General features: G+C 33.0%; 2 protein-coding genes across 2 annotated transcripts; one reads left to right on the forward strand and one right to left on the reverse strand.

Annotated features, from left to right (window-relative positions):
- Positions 1–6: 6 nt before the first annotated feature.
- On the reverse strand, positions 7–8,820 carry LOC123714940 (tubulin beta chain-like). The gene is made up of 12 exons (XM_045669634.1): positions 8,660–8,820; positions 8,207–8,318; positions 7,527–7,652; positions 6,135–6,236; positions 5,529–5,656; positions 5,247–5,414; positions 4,602–4,716; positions 4,316–4,386; positions 2,959–3,098; positions 2,465–2,624; positions 1,988–2,089; positions 7–924 (listed from the first exon to the last, which is right to left on the reverse strand). The coding sequence occupies exons 1-12, from the start codon at positions 8,714–8,716 to the stop codon at positions 850–852; spliced, it is 1,356 nt and encodes a 451-aa protein (XP_045525590.1). The 5' UTR covers positions 8,717–8,820; the 3' UTR covers positions 7–849.
- A 370-nt stretch (positions 8,821–9,190) lies between these two features.
- On the forward strand, positions 9,191–15,398 carry LOC123715820 (zinc finger protein 58-like). The gene is made up of 2 exons (XM_045671142.1): positions 9,191–9,460; positions 10,822–15,398. The coding sequence occupies exon 2, from the start codon at positions 10,828–10,830 to the stop codon at positions 12,190–12,192; it is 1,365 nt and encodes a 454-aa protein (XP_045527098.1). The 5' UTR covers positions 9,191–9,460; positions 10,822–10,827; the 3' UTR covers positions 12,193–15,398.
- Positions 15,399–16,026: the final 628 nt, after the last annotated feature.

Raw genomic sequence — 16,026 nt, forward strand, 5'->3', positions numbered from 1 at the left:
AGACAGTTCAAAACAAACAATTTTATTAACACTTGATTTCTACACAACATCATATATTCTTAAGAACTATTAAATTAAGTTTTGGTGCTAAACAGTCTCATTTATCAATCAATCTACAGCACGACTAATCTATAGATATATATAGATCGTAAAACTCGTGCTAAGGACAATTAGAACAAGAAGGAATCCTGTGAACCTACTGTGAGGTTATTATCTTGTTACGGACGATATGAATTTACCGTATATAGTCAAACCTTCAGGTTTTCATGTGTTTTTTTTTATGCAATAGCAGACAAACGGGCAAGAGGCTCACCTGATGTTAAGCGATACCGCCGCTCATGGACACTCACATTGCCAGAAGGCTCGCAAGTGCGTTGCCGGCCTCTCATGAATTGGTACGCTCTTTTCTTGAAGGACCCTAAGTCGAATTGGTTCGGAAATACTTCAGTGGGCAGCTGGTTCCACATAGTGGCGGTGCGTGGCAAAAACTGCCTTATGTGTATACAATTATGCCGACTGACCCAACTATTTTCTCAACCGTTACTTTGTCTATGACATAATTTTAATTGAATGACAAAGTTTTTGTACAAAGTGTGGGAGCCGGATAGATCAATTTACCTACTATCTACTTTTATTAACCAAAGTGTCATGTAAGGCCCTTAGTATAATTAGGACTTAGTCTTTGTAATGTATTAATTGATTTTGAGATTCTTCGACTTCCTATATTGGGTTGATTTTCAGAGGGCTTCTGTTAAAGTAAGGTTTCAGATAAGAGACTTGCGCACTGATTCTCGTATTCAAAACTCTGGATTATGATTATCAATTTGCGCTAAACCTCAACTCTGAAATTTATTCTTCCTCAGCATATTCCTCCTCTGGTTGTGTCTCTTCTTGCTCGTCGAATTCGTCATCAACTCCTACCTCCTAAACAAGGAAAACAAAACATTAACATAGGTGCCAGGGCCACACCTCAGTATAAATTCCTTTACGTGACATTTAAAGATTTAATAAATAATATTGATTTTTTTAATACAAAGACTGAACTTTGATTTTGTTCGCTTTCGACTAGAGACTATTGCTCAAGTGCTCAGGCGCTAATTAAACATTTAAGTTAGCGCATGGTATACATAGTACAGGTGACTCCAGAACTGGTGCTTTCCTCGCTTAACGAATAAGTATCGCAATACAGCAAGGAAAAGCTGCCAGGGTTAAAGGTTCACTGCCAAACTTTTAAAAAATTATCAATTTTTAATTATTATTTGATATTATTGCTAAGTAGGTTAAGAATACTGTAAATACTATACAAAAATACACATTAGACAAACAAAAATAAGGCTTATACTGCGATTGTATAAGCATTCCTTTTTTTGCATTTTTTTCATTGCTGATATGAAATGCGTGACATGAAACAAAAAAAAAAAGAATTCAAATGTGTTTAATAGTCATCATTTAACATTTATTTAATTTTAATTATAGACCATTGAACCTTATTTTATTAAATTAGTAACAATTCCTACGACTGGAATTGTTACTAACTAATTTGAGTCTTAGCTATATTCTGCATTGTTACTAGTAAATAATACTTTTACGTTTAAAAAAGTGTAGATTCGTTTATCGAAAACGCTTCTAGTAATAAAACGCGTATTTTGAAGATTTTAAAATATGCTGAAGACAAAGTCACATTTAAAAATTAAAAAAATCACGTGATAAAGTGTGAGCTGATGTCATTCCCCTTTTTAGCACAAATTGTTTTAGCTGTAGTGGGTCACGCCTGTCGAAAATTGACTTTGCCTCAAGCCCCACCACATATCGTATCGCTAAAGACATAAATTATGCCATATTAATATATCATAACTGTCAAAAGTGACAAATATAATAAAACTATATGAACAATGAGTGGATATTGTATTTAAAATATAAGAACTGCGATTGGTAAGGAAACGCTTTCCAAAAAAAGGTTTTGTATTATGATTATTTTTGCAAGTACCTCATATTGCTGGTATTCAGATATGAGGTCGTTCATATTACTTTCGGCCTCTGTGAACTCCATTTCATCCATTCCCTCTCCCGTGTACCAATGGAGGAACGCCTGTTTGACCAAATATTATGACCACATTACTACTATTGTACGATTTAAAAGAACTTAATCCTATTTACAAAACAAGTGTAATAAGGCTTTCAATATACGCAATAAATACTCGCTCGTGTGAAGAAAAACATCGGCATGTTGACGGCGTGTGGCGGGCATTGAAGAGTGATCACATGACTTGTGAAAATAAATAATCAAGTATTCTTTATCACAGAACAGTTATCATTCACTTAATTTCATAATAAATTGTATCTAAGACAGCAAAAAAGCAGCGCTTTGACCACATGTCAATAGCGACATTATATTCACGTTACGAATTGGCATTGGCTTCTGCCAAACTTTAATGACGTCTAACGATGAGTCTTCGGTACTTACCTTACGTCTGAACATAACAGTGAACTGTTCAGAAATTCGTTTAAATATCTCCTGTATGGCGGTGGTGTTACCAACGAATGTGGCCGCCATTTTGAGTCCTCGAGGTGGTACGTCACAGACTGCTACTTTTACGTTATTAGGAATCCATTCGACGAAATAACTGCAAATATTATTAATACTACATGTACGAGGCATTTACGTAACATGACAGTATTTAACGTTTCTAGCATCTCAATAGACTTTGGCAATTTATTGTACGCCAGTAATACTATTCTTTCATATTTTTTATTATTAATGATTTTAGCATTTCCCTGCAGGGATTAATTAGCTAGTTGACCAGAGTTCTTGGATTCGATTACTGGTTAAACTCTGATTGATCACATTGCAAGTACCAGACGCCGAAGAAATTGTTGTTGAAACTCACCGAAGATTAATAAACGATAACTGAACTCTATATTTCTAATATTGATGCCTTTAAATCTCAGAGAACTCACCCCGAATTCTTATCCTGAACAGACAGCATTTGCTCATCCACTTCCTTCATGGACATCCGTCCTCGGAAGATGGCAGCCACCGTCAAGTACCTACCGTGACGAGGATCACATGCCGCCATCATGTTAACGGGACTAAACATCTATTTGGGTCAAATATTATCAGTTTATCATTGCCTGTCCTGCATTTTCTTTTTTTAATATAACTATAGTCTAAGTTACGCAACGATAACTTTGAAATCATTTTGGAAATAGGTCCAGTTTTTCAGTACTGTTAGGTTGGTAGGACAACAGACAAGCAGGCATAGGCAGGTGCTTTCTTTGCCAGAAGACTCACGAGTGCAGGCCTTTTTGTTACCTGTACGCGTTATTTTTAAAGATGTTTTTATTTCAAAAATTCTAACAAGAGTTCCAGAGTATAAAAATAAGTTAACATAAATTTAACTATATTGAATTCTAAATGTAGTCTTTCGTTTTTTCTTTCAAGTTGTATTTACGCTGTTATGAAAAGAACAGACTTTGGCTAAAACGTTACAATTTGACCGATTTAGGTTTAAAGTTTATAAATATTTAAAGTCTCAAACTCAAAATAACATTATTCATATAGGTAAATAAGTACACTTAGAAAAGAAGTTAAATAAATTCTAAATAGTAACTACTAAAAAACTAGCAAGACACTTTCCGCCACTTTTCTTAATCGCTAAGTTTTGAGTCATACAAATTGTTAAAAAGAGGATAAATTAATTTGTCTGTCTATCAATAAGAAACTTTATGTCGGCACGTAACTTGGAAAGATTAAATAGAAACCTAAAAAAAAAATCTACGTATGTAACGACTTGCTAACTTACTATACGTATAGAGTTAAGTGTTATTACCTGTTGTGGTGGAAATTTTATTGGGCCATGAATAAAGTTATGAAAGACAAGAATATAAAATTTTAATAAATTATTCATGCATACTAATTGTTCTAATCCGAGACAAAACTTAGATCTTGTCAATACGCAATGGAAACAAAACTTGGTCGGAAATATAAAAGCTGCTAGATGGAAACCAGGATCTTAGGCAGTATACAAGAGTAGGGGTTATTGGAACGACTATTTAGCAGCTGAAGTGGAAGTGGAATGAGCATGGACATGAGAAATGGTTCAGTAATCTAACATAGTGGTGTCCACATTACGGAAACCACGGTAGAGGACGATCACAGTGATGGGACGACATAAGTATTTATTAACATCATAGGAGATTTAAGACGGCGCGTTGCGCGCAATGGGGAATGGTCATGGAGGCCTTTTCTACTGATGCTAGATATAATATCATTAGAATAAAAGCGAATATTTCACTATCCGAATAAAAGTATTACCTGTTGCGTGAGCTCCGGCACTGTAAGAGCGCGATAGCCCTGGCTGTTACGAGCTGTCAATGGAGCAAAGCCTAGAAGATTTGTATTTATTATAGACACTCCATCTGGATTCTGGATTCTTATTAAATAAAGATTTTTTGAGATAGTGGTTTAGTGTTGCTTGTCTATTAACATTTATTTTACTGTTAGTGTCAACAAAAACTTTGATCGTATTCGAATAATCTTTAGACTAATCATAATAACATTTGTTTAACACGGCGTTGACAAAAGTTTTCTATATACTCACCAGGCATAAAGAAATGCAGCCTTGGGAACGGCACCATATTGACAGCAAGCTTCCGCAAATCAGCATTTAGCTGTCCGGGGAATCGAAGGCAGGTGGTCACTCCAGACATCGTAAGCTAAAAAATAAAAAATAAAAAACATATCGCAATCTTCCTTAGATCGCGGTACCAAAACTGAACAATGAATAATCGTAATCGCTGTCATTATTAGGAGTTTCAGGGTCAAGTTTCGATAACGCATTATATTAAACAGTCCTCAAAACTCTCTCTCCATCTATATTAAAAAGAGATTATGTCAACAAATGCAGTGTTGGCCTAGTGGTTTCAAGGTGCAACTCTCATCCCTGAGGTCGTAGGTTTGATCCCCGACTGTGCACCAAACTTTCTATGAGCGTATTTAACATTCGCTCGAACAGTGAAGGAAAACATGAGAGAACCGGCTTGCCTTAGGCCCAAAAAGTCGACGGCGTGTCAACTACTTGCCTATAATATTGACAAATGACCCTGAAACAGATACAGAAATCTGAGGCCCTAGAAAAGTCACTGATTAATTTTCTTATTTTAGATATGTAAACAGGTGTTACCAAAGGAAGTAATATTGATGGGTTTTCTACCATCCACTACACAATATCGTCTGCTATACTTACGGAAACCAAATGGTTAAGATCACCATACGTCGGCGAAGTCAGCCTTAGAGTTCTAAAGCATATGTCGTATAAAGCCTCGTTGTCAATACAAAACGTCTCGTCTGTATTTTCTACTAATTGATGTACGGATAACGTTGCGTTATATGGCTCCACTACTGTGTCCGATACCTGTAAAACTCATTACAATATATAGATCTATTTTTGATGTTTAAGAAATTTTGATAGCATTACATAATTTTAAACACCACGTATATGATAAAAATATTATTATGTTTCAATTACCTTTGGTGATGGCATTACGCTAAACGTGTTAACGATCCTGTCAGGATACTCCTCCCGCAGTTTGCTAAGTAATAGAGTTCCCAGTCCAGACCCAGTACCGCCCCCAAGGGAATGGGTGAGTTGGAAACCTTACAATTAAAAAGTACGTTGGTAAGTATGGTGGTCACGGTGACTACGCACACTGAAAAGTACGCGAAACGTCGGAAAAAAATTAAAATTTAGAATTATGTAAATAACTATAAGTTTTAAAAATAATACATAGCTTTAAATCCGTTCAAAAAGTGTTTTTCTTAATGTGTAAAAGCTATTTTAACAAAAGACAATTTAAAAAACTGTTAAACGCATTACGTATAGATATAATTTACTTTGAAACTACAAATTACAAAAGCACGAATCTGACTATCAATTCGAAAACAAGACAGCAATAAGTCTCACTTCCGTACGTCAAAAATGTAATGGATTTTTACATACGGGAGTCATTATGCTTAGTTTCTGCTTGTTGCACGTTTCTGAAACTTATCCATAGATCTGTTACTAGTGCAGTCTCAATTTCTAAAGTCTATAATAATGTTTTACTTTAAACTATCGTGACTTCTATGAACTTACCCTGTAGGCAGTCGCACCCCTCAGCCTCCTTCCTGACGACGTCCATCACTGATTCCACAAGTTCAGCACCCTCTGTGTAATGCCCCTTGGCCCAGTTGTTGCCTGTATAATGATTAAAAAGTTAATGGTAGTTCTATGTTGTTTGTGGTGCGGAGTTGATATTCTGCGTCGATACTTACCACTACGCAGTATGTCCAATCCATATGTTTTTTACTCAACGACGACGCGCGTTTACATAAAATAAATCAGTGGTTGTTAATCGAATAGGTAAGTATGTGATCAGCCTTCTGCGCCTGACGCACGCCGTCGACTTTTTGGGTCTAAGGCAGGCCGGTTTCCGCACGATGTTTTCCTTCACCGTTCGAGCTAATGTTAAATGCGCACGTAGAAAGAAAATCCATTGGTGCACAGCCGGGGATCGAACTTACAACCTCAGGGATGAGAGTCGCACGCTGAAGCCACTAGACCACTGCTCTTTACATACAAATTATAATTATGTGTCGCGGAGATAGCTCGTCTTGTAAATGCCATTTTTATTCGTAGCGCATTACAATATAAAAAAAATATTGTTAATAGTGAACCTTTTTGACGAAACTAATTGAACATCACATCAAAATGTAACATTTTTGTTGAAAACTCAAATTCAAAATATCTTTATTCCTGAAACAAGTACACTTATGAATGTCAAAAAGAAGTTAAATTAATTGTAAATTTACATTTACTACCAGTTCGCAAGTCAAGGGCGTAGAGTAGGCAAGAAACTTTCCGCCACTCTTTTTAATCTAAAGGAATAAAGTACCAGTAATTTTTTTTTTGCAGTGTCGTTTGTTCTCTTTATTATATGTCAGTATGGTATATGAGGACGATATTCAATGATAAGCATGGTGACAATGGTAACAGTTTCTTACGATTTCTTTGTAAACCAAAAACATGACGATTAGCAGAAAGTTTCTTGTAAGTTCCTCTATCTCTACGCATTTTATTTGGGAACTGATAAATGTAAATTTAAATCTTTTGTTATTGTATGATTTGATGTTCATAAGTATACATTGTTACCAATATGAATAATTAATTTTTAATATGATTTATTATAAATATTGTTAGACGGGGTGAATTAAAAGTGATTTACGACCGTTTCAAGAATGACACATATCAGAAAATTTACATAAAGATCCCATCGTTATCAGAAGGCTGAATCATTTTTTCAAATGAAGTCACTTGGTACAGTTTTCAGGAAATCTTTTTTGAGTGATAGTGTTTTCTATTTTAGCTCTTTATCCATGCTGAAAACTCCCTAGTACACATTAAAGTAACTACAACCTTACTATAATCAAATCAGTTTTCTGATATTTTAAAAGAAGTCTTTTTAGTTGATTAATAATTTATTCTTACCAGCTCCACTTTGTCCAAACACAAAGTTGTCAGGTCTAAACAGTGCCCCGTAGCTGGATGACCTTATAGCGTCCATGGTACCAGGCTCCAGGTCTACCAATACTGCCCGAGGGACGTAGCGACTGCCTGTATATAGAATAAAAAACTTCCATTGATCCGGTAGACCAATTTTCTCAGTGAAAAGAAAGAGAACGGTGGCAAATGGCATGACATGGACACTTCGAAAATTTCAGGCAGTTATATCGACTATATATTGACACGTCCTTCTTATGAGACAATCCCTCATATTTTTCTCTTAAGTCATGTTAACTTAAGTCCTTACATCATAATAGATGACACACGAGAGTCATAGTTCACGATAAGATACGATTTTGATTCTCACCGTTAGTTTCGATTCTGAATGTTAACATGAATCTTCTTGGTAAGGTAACTTGGCTTGAAATAAATTTTATTTATTTCTTTTTTATGTAGAAGTTTTCTAGGTGTAGATATAATTTAGTCGTTCTGTTAAAAATAAAGCTTTAAAATTTGATAATCACAATATATTGTCAATGATATTAAACTTTGAATTTACGCTTTAAAAAAAATCTAGTTCGAATAAACGCGGAAATAATTAACACCTGCAGAATGAAAAATATTTGAATATATATAAATAAAACAAATATCTAGAGAAGTCTTACCATCATCCGCTTCATTGTAATACACCTGGATCCTCTCCAGCTGCAGGTCGCTGTCTCCATGATATCTCCCCGTGGCGTCAATGCCATGCTCATCAGATATTATTTCCCAGAACTAAATATCATAAAATTACTAGATAATAACTCATTACACAATTTATTGAACATGCGTAAGCGCATCCGGATACAAACATTATTATTTATTTAACTCTAAATACTATAGGATTTCAATAACCCGCGTTTTTAAATCTATGTCCCATTACATTGCATTATCTTATCGTAATTGCTACAGATATTTGCTAGTAAGTATTATATGACATGAATTTTAAATTTGTTCATCTGTTAAATATTTTAGTATTCAGAGCGTAACGGTTAAAAATAGATTTCATATTTTAGTAACAGTCGAATGGATAACATTTATGAAACGACCTCCTTACGTCATTTTATAAAAAATACCTTTGAACCTATTTGGTTGCCGCACTGTCCAGCTTGTAAATGCACAATTTCTCTCATTTTCGTAAATTGCAAAACAATGAAGTGCGAATGATTCGCGTGTAAAAGCTATTTTGAGCACTCACACGTGGTATCGACTTTTCTATCATTATTATGAATCTATAATGAATCGCTGCGCATGAGTAATGAGTAAGATTTCTTTACAATAATCAGATTTTTAAACTATTAAAAATAACTTTATTTAAATTAAATCATGTGAAAAAGTATGTAATTTTTTTACGAGTGAAATTAAGCTGTTATTATAAATATAGTGCTTATAGTAAATTACAATAAGGATTCTATAGAACATGCTCGTTTATCCGCAACCGCTTAGGTTTTTATACACAAGTTAAACATTTATTTGTTGTTATTATATATACAGTCTGTGTATGTTGTACCAACAAATCTATATTCTGTGGCATCATGGATAAAAACACAATTAAAATTTAGAAATGTCAAACACCATTATGCCAATTGTCAAACGCTATCAATTTTCCGTGAAAAAATTATCGTGATTTTAATGTAAATTCATTAAAAATCTTATAATTTCTACGAATTAATTTAAAAATAACTAGTCCTATATATTTATATTATTAAACTGAGTGTTTAAATGGAAATAACTTAACGTGTGGTGTTCTTGTAATAATATAATGCCTCAGGGCAAATACCTTTTATCTTTAATCCCCTTTATTTTGTTAAGCATCGCGATTCAATAATATGACGTGTAAAAGAGCAATTTAAGGACATTGTCTTGAAAACATACAAGTAAGTAATTAGTTAACCAATTACATTAAATGCTATAGTTTGTTATTAAAAGTAGGTTGATAATATAAAAAGTGCGCGACTGCAAACTTTGAAATAAAATCAACTCGTTCATTTTGCCATCTATGCTCCATTATAGTTTTATTGCATGTAATAAACAATTGCATTTGTTTAGACTTCTTGATGTATCCACGACGCATTAAAAAGATTAATGTTTATGACATTTATTCAATTCAGATAAGATTATAATATAAACTCGTTATTAAACCAGTCTGATTTAAATAAGTGATATATTACTTAAAATATTCTTTAAAATAATGGGAGCAGTGTAATTAATAAATTTGGTAATTCTGTTACTTTTTACCCTGTTTCTTAATACACCATTTTCTATGATTTTTTATATTTGAAACTTATACAACTGTTGATATTTCAAAAGTCAAGTCAAGTTTAAAAGTCATAAATTACTAATTTAATTACCAACTGAAAAAGGAATCTATAAGATCTCACATGTAAATCTTTGTAATCTATTTAATATATATTTTTTTAATAAAAAAATCTACATAATAAATACATTTGAGTATATTTTATATAATAATTAATTTTCTTTTTTTTATCAAAATTTAATGAATGTTGAATAAATTGTTATTATCATTAAAAATTTACTCATGCTTGTTATTATAGTTAAAGTATATCTTTTTACTCAAATTGTTACCTAAGTATTTTCATTTTGATTTCTTATCTAATATGTTTACTTCATTAACTACTATTTGCTAGGTATAATTTACTTAAATTAATGTATTATAAACCCAATATTATACTAATAATTAGCAAAACATCCTTCCCTCTACTTTTATTTTTTATTTACACACAATGAAAATAAACAATTTATGATATATGATTTGTTTAAAATTGAAATTGGTGGCTTTTATTATTTACATTAAATATTTAAATTTTTTATTTGGTTTTAGTTTACAGCCTTTATAAAAGGCATTGGATATTATTAAAGATGCAGTCTCAATCATAGGTGATTCTCGAATTCAAATTACTTTCCGCATCATGTCGCTATAGTTACTTTTGTTTACGCACTTGTTATTTTTCATATGCAGGTATTAATTACTAAAGGGCTAAAATGGCCCGAATGACTCTTGTCAAATATACAGTGTATTTTTTATTGTGCTTATCTCCAAGGATGTCAACTTTTTTATTTTATTTTTTTCTATTTTTGATTATTGTTATTTTATGTGTTTCTGTGTGTGTGTTTTGTTAGTAATGAATGTTATGTCTATGTCTTTTTATGCCTCAAAAGTGATGTACAGCTTTGCTACAAAACAAAATATATTGTAACTGTTCCATAATCTTTTCAGAAGAAAATGGCAGAGCCAATGCCTATCTACCCGCCTGGGGTTTCCTTTGACCAGAAATATGCAGAGCATTACGAACAAGCCCTCAAAATGGAAGAACAACAATATATACAAGATCCAAAAAGTTACAACCCGAAACCCTTTGAAGCACTGCCAGAACCATCTCAGGTTGAACCAAAACTTGAGCCTGAACCAGGTAAACCTATTCGCTTTATTAGCGTCAATAGTTCACAACTTACAGATGAGCAGAGGGCTATGTATGAATCCGTACTATCCACTTGGAAACCAGTAATGTTTCCCAAACAAGTCAAACGGTACATATGTGAGAAGTGTAACAAAGAATTTAAAAATTACCAAAATTTATACCTCCATACGACTCGTGTACATTCGACCGAAGAGTCAGCTGTTCTGTGCAACATATGCGACAAGTCGTTTAAGAATAAGCATTATCTATACATGCATAGAATGAATAAACATTATTCGGAGTCTGAGAAGTGTTTCTGCCAGTTTTGTTTGCAAGAATTCCGGACGCGGCGAGCTTTGCACATGCACGTCAAGAGATTCCACCCAAACACTCTACCTGAGTTGAAATGCCCTGAGTGTGGGAAGGAATTCCGTGTACCCTACAAACTGCGATATCACATTGACGCCTGTCACAGACCAGATAACGAAAAGTACAAATGCCACATCTGTCAAAAATTATATAAAAGTCACTTAAATTTAAATCGGCACTTGCACTTCCAACATTCTCAAGTGCCTCGGCATCCTTGCGTGTTTTGCGACATGACATTTAAATCTAGACATCATATGAAACGTCACATTCTTAATATACACCCTCCTTTGGAATCCAAAGTGCAATGTCCAGAATGTTTGAAAGAATTTAAAAATGACCAATATTTAAAGGAACACATGCAAGTACATTCGTCTTTAGATTCGAAGGTCAAGTGTGATTTGTGCGATAAATTCTTTCATTCTGCTATTCGTTTGAAGAAACATAAGAAAATTGTGCACCCCGATAAGCCAAAGCTTCGCTGTGAGAAGTGTGATAAGGAGTTTGCCCATGCACATTACTTAAGACGACACCATAACTCTGTGCATATGGATGTCGACGAAAGTCAATATGAACACGAATGTGACCAGTGCGGAAAGAAATTTAAAATAAAGAGATACCTAAATAATCACCTGCAAAGACATGAGCAGCAGCATTTGAAAAGGATTTCTCAAATGGTCAAAACGGTCATGGACGACGGGACGGAGAAGAAAGCGACAAAGAGAGGTAGGCCTAAAAGGACGAGAAAAGAGATAGAGTTTGTGAAATGCGAGCCGGTAAGCTCGGAAGAAGAGACTGGGAGTGAGGATTCGGAATCGGAATAGTTTTAGTTTCAGGAAAAAGAGTGTAAGTTGGTGATTTTCAAAAGTTGTAGACAATTGAAGATACTCGGAAACATTTTATGAAACCAACGCTTTTGCGTTAGAGCCACAAAAGCTTTTCTAAAAAGCATTCTTTTTCCTCTATTAGTCTATTACTTATATACTTACCACTTATTTTAAAAAAGAGAATCTATTCTGATTTGTTGAATAATTCTGTATTTAAAAACATTCACTTGCAATGACATTATACTAGAAGGTAGATTTTCGCAACTTCATATTTATTCAACCTGAATAAATTGTAAATTTCTATATCAAGTAACACCTCTGAGTTCAGCTCTTTCTCTATGGTACAGAAATAATTTCTTTTTTAATAGTGTAATTTATTAGTGTTATCTTTAGTAAAGAAATTTCGATTTTATTATGGGGCAGTAGGGAGAAAAGACTTAATTGTTAAATTTAACTTGCAAGACGCTGTGATGATTTTAAAAACATGTAAATTTTTTTACTGAGAAACGCAATTTACTAGAAAGAGACAGATGTCATCACTCGCCGTAAATAGAAGAATTAACGATTTTCTATAAAGCCCTTACGCGCCCCTATTTACCTATATATAGGCTGTTAATAAATATTTCATAGAATTTAATTATGAATTAGATATTTATATATTAAGTTGCCATTATGTTTAATGTTGATATGTATATTTTATTTTTTTTGTAAAATTTATTACTAAATTAAGGTAAGAGGTTTTTATTGAAAGCCGATTTATGTATACGTTGGGTGAAGAGTATAAATAAATAGCCTTAAAGTTGGATGTGTAACAAAAACTCTACATTCCAAATTCAGGTACATTAAATAGTTATGAATATAGGACTTAAAGGATAATCAACTACAAAACTATTATCCAGATGTTTAACGTATTTATAAGTTAGTATAACCACAAGATGTCGGTATGAAAAACGTACCCAAAGACTAGAAGGAAGGGCGTGTCAGTGTCTGTGCGTGATGTCTTCTCAGCTTGTCTATGGCGGGTCAACTTTTTTGGCGCGTATTTGTGGTTATCCCTGATACGTCGTAAACAACTTATATTTGAACCGTACAAAATTTAGCTAGAAACTTTAAATGGTTTCATTATATTATAGTTTTAAGTCAAAATTGTTTTTTTATTTATTTATTTACTAGACAAACAAATGGAGTTTTTGTTACACACAAAGATTTTTTAAAGTGATTTCGCTTATAATTTCTGTATGTATATTAAAATTTTCATTGTTACGAATTTTAATTCAGTGTAAATATTTTAAGCCCCCCAAAACGAATGTCAATAGTCTTAAGCACTGTCAAACGCCAAATTGACAGAACTTGAAACTATTTCGACATTGATGCATATTCTATTACACTTTTTAGGAGTTACCATGAGCCAAGAATAATTTTCTTTCTTGTTTATTTTCGAATCAAATGCATTATATTTATATTTTATATATATCATATAATATTTCGTATGTTTGAACTTTGAATGGTCTAATTAAATTAAATAAAATACTATATTTTTATCAGAGTCTATGGTGCTCGATTCTATTTTTTATGCTAACACTAATTATTCATGGTATCTCCCTAGTATTGTACACATAGTTTAATATAATAAAATAATCACTGCAATGTAAGGCTAACTGCATATTGTACACAGAATATCCGAATCGGCGCGTCATTTAAGATTTGGCGTGGTTAAAGAAAGTTCGCGCATGTACTTTTAGACACTTAGCAATAAGTGACTCCAATACGACGGGACTCAGACTCATCGTTAAGTCTCATTTCTGAATCTTACCCTTTGTCTCGACCCAATATTCACTTAAAACCAGATTTATTGTAGAGCACCGCTGTTCTGCATTCGAGTAGATTATCAAACTTAGAGATATATTATATTTCTCGTCATTATTTGTTTTATAAGCTCTTAAAAAGCATACAAAGTGCAGTCGGCCTAAACATTTTACCTAGGTTGCTTTTGCAATGTCAATCTTAAAGAAATAATTAATTTTAATAGAAATTACAACATAAAATTAATGTTGTTAAATTTTTCAATACCTTCTTTCACTGAGAATCGCTAGTTAGATGTAAGCTGGCTTGATATTGCATAAGCAGCCCTAACAAAAATTCCATAGACGAGAGTGACGTGATTATTATGTATAGAAATAAAATAATTAAGAATCTAATTAGCTGAAAGATGTTTTTGTTACCATGGTTACTGTTTTATGGTAGAATGACAGCTATGGAACTAATACGATATCTTAAACCCATTTTTTAAGGGTTATGTCTATGGTAAGAATTTTATATAGGTATCGTTTCGTAACTTGGCAAAATGTTGTGTAGAGTATCAAACTACTATCGTGTAGTAGAAAAAGATCTAATAAATTCTTTACGCATCCTACGATACTCGCCAAGTTACGTTCCGGAACCAATCAAGCTTTTAAAATTATACATTTAAATTGTTTTCTAAGGTAAGAGTTTCGTCGCTAGATGGCATTGTTCATGGTTGGTGTAAATATATTCTCGTTTAGTAAGTCTCCTTTAAAGTGTTTTGTAAAAACTATTTAATTCATAGAAATTTATGCAGGCACATCATTCAATAGATCGTGGTTTTAATACAATAATTGATAACAGAGTTTTTTATTGCCAATTAAAAAAATATTCACGATGTATGCATAATGTCTTGTGCAATATAACACTAATTTTTAAATATTATGCATTATGTTTGTTAATGTTTTAACTAAACCAATTGGAATATGGAATTAATCCCTTAGGTTTCTTGGGTCTAAAATATAGATTTACTTTCTTTTTATACTTAGCAATACTGTGTCACTTTTATTTGTTACATGAAGGACAGATGAGCAGACGCAATTTATGAGATTTTAAAACTGAACGTGATTTTTATTTAAAAATCATCCAGTTGCGAAATATGACTCTCGTATGTCCAATATTTCTGACATTAGGGGATCATTCTAAGCGAGACTGAATCCCACATGTTCGTGCATTGATGGTGACCCCGTTTTGGAATACGAGCCTAAACGGGACAATTGTCTAAGTTCCGATTCACGAATTTGAATAAGGCTAAAATTTCTAAAGTCTGTCTGTCGCTGTTGTGTTGTGTAACTATTTAGTTAAGGTTTTCAATTTTGTAAATAAAGAGTTATTATTGTGCAATTATATGGTTAAATGAATTTGTAGTTTTATTTTCCTTTAAAAACGGAACTTCCTAACTAGGGATGCATCCGATTCCAATATAACTATACTTTTCATATTTCTCGAATAAAAAAAGGAATGTAAACGCGTATTTTGTTCGTGTGTCTAGTTCGTTGCAAACGAGGCACGGACTATGTATGCCCTGGAATCTCCGTGTTTTATTCAGTTTGTTGTCTCTCTCAACCATTTTGTCCCCGCGTATTCCATTTCCCTAGAGTAGACACTTGTTGACTTTTAATTGTTACCACGCATATTATTTTTTCGATACGAAATTAAGTAAAATACAGAATTACAAGAATCTTATCAATGTTAATTTTAATAATTAACAGTTATTTATTTTAATTTAATTTTTATTCTTCATTTTAATATCTAAAGCTCTTATTCAAAGTTTGTTACTATGTGCCGTATTACTACCGGTAACTGCTGAAAGCCATGTCATAGTTTAATATGAAAATATTATCGTTATCATTCAAAACGATTCAAACTGTAAACCTCGTTATAAAAGGACAGTTATGTTTATATTGCCTGCAGAAATGTAGGGAATTGCATTAAGCAGCAATCGATGGCTGCAAGATATTTAATACAAGTCACTTATTTAACAGGTAT

The sequence above is a fragment of the Pieris brassicae genome, chromosome 10 (genome assembly GCF_905147105.1).
Source record: "Pieris brassicae chromosome 10, ilPieBrab1.1, whole genome shotgun sequence".
Taxonomy (NCBI): Eukaryota; Metazoa; Arthropoda; class Insecta; order Lepidoptera; family Pieridae; genus Pieris; species Pieris brassicae.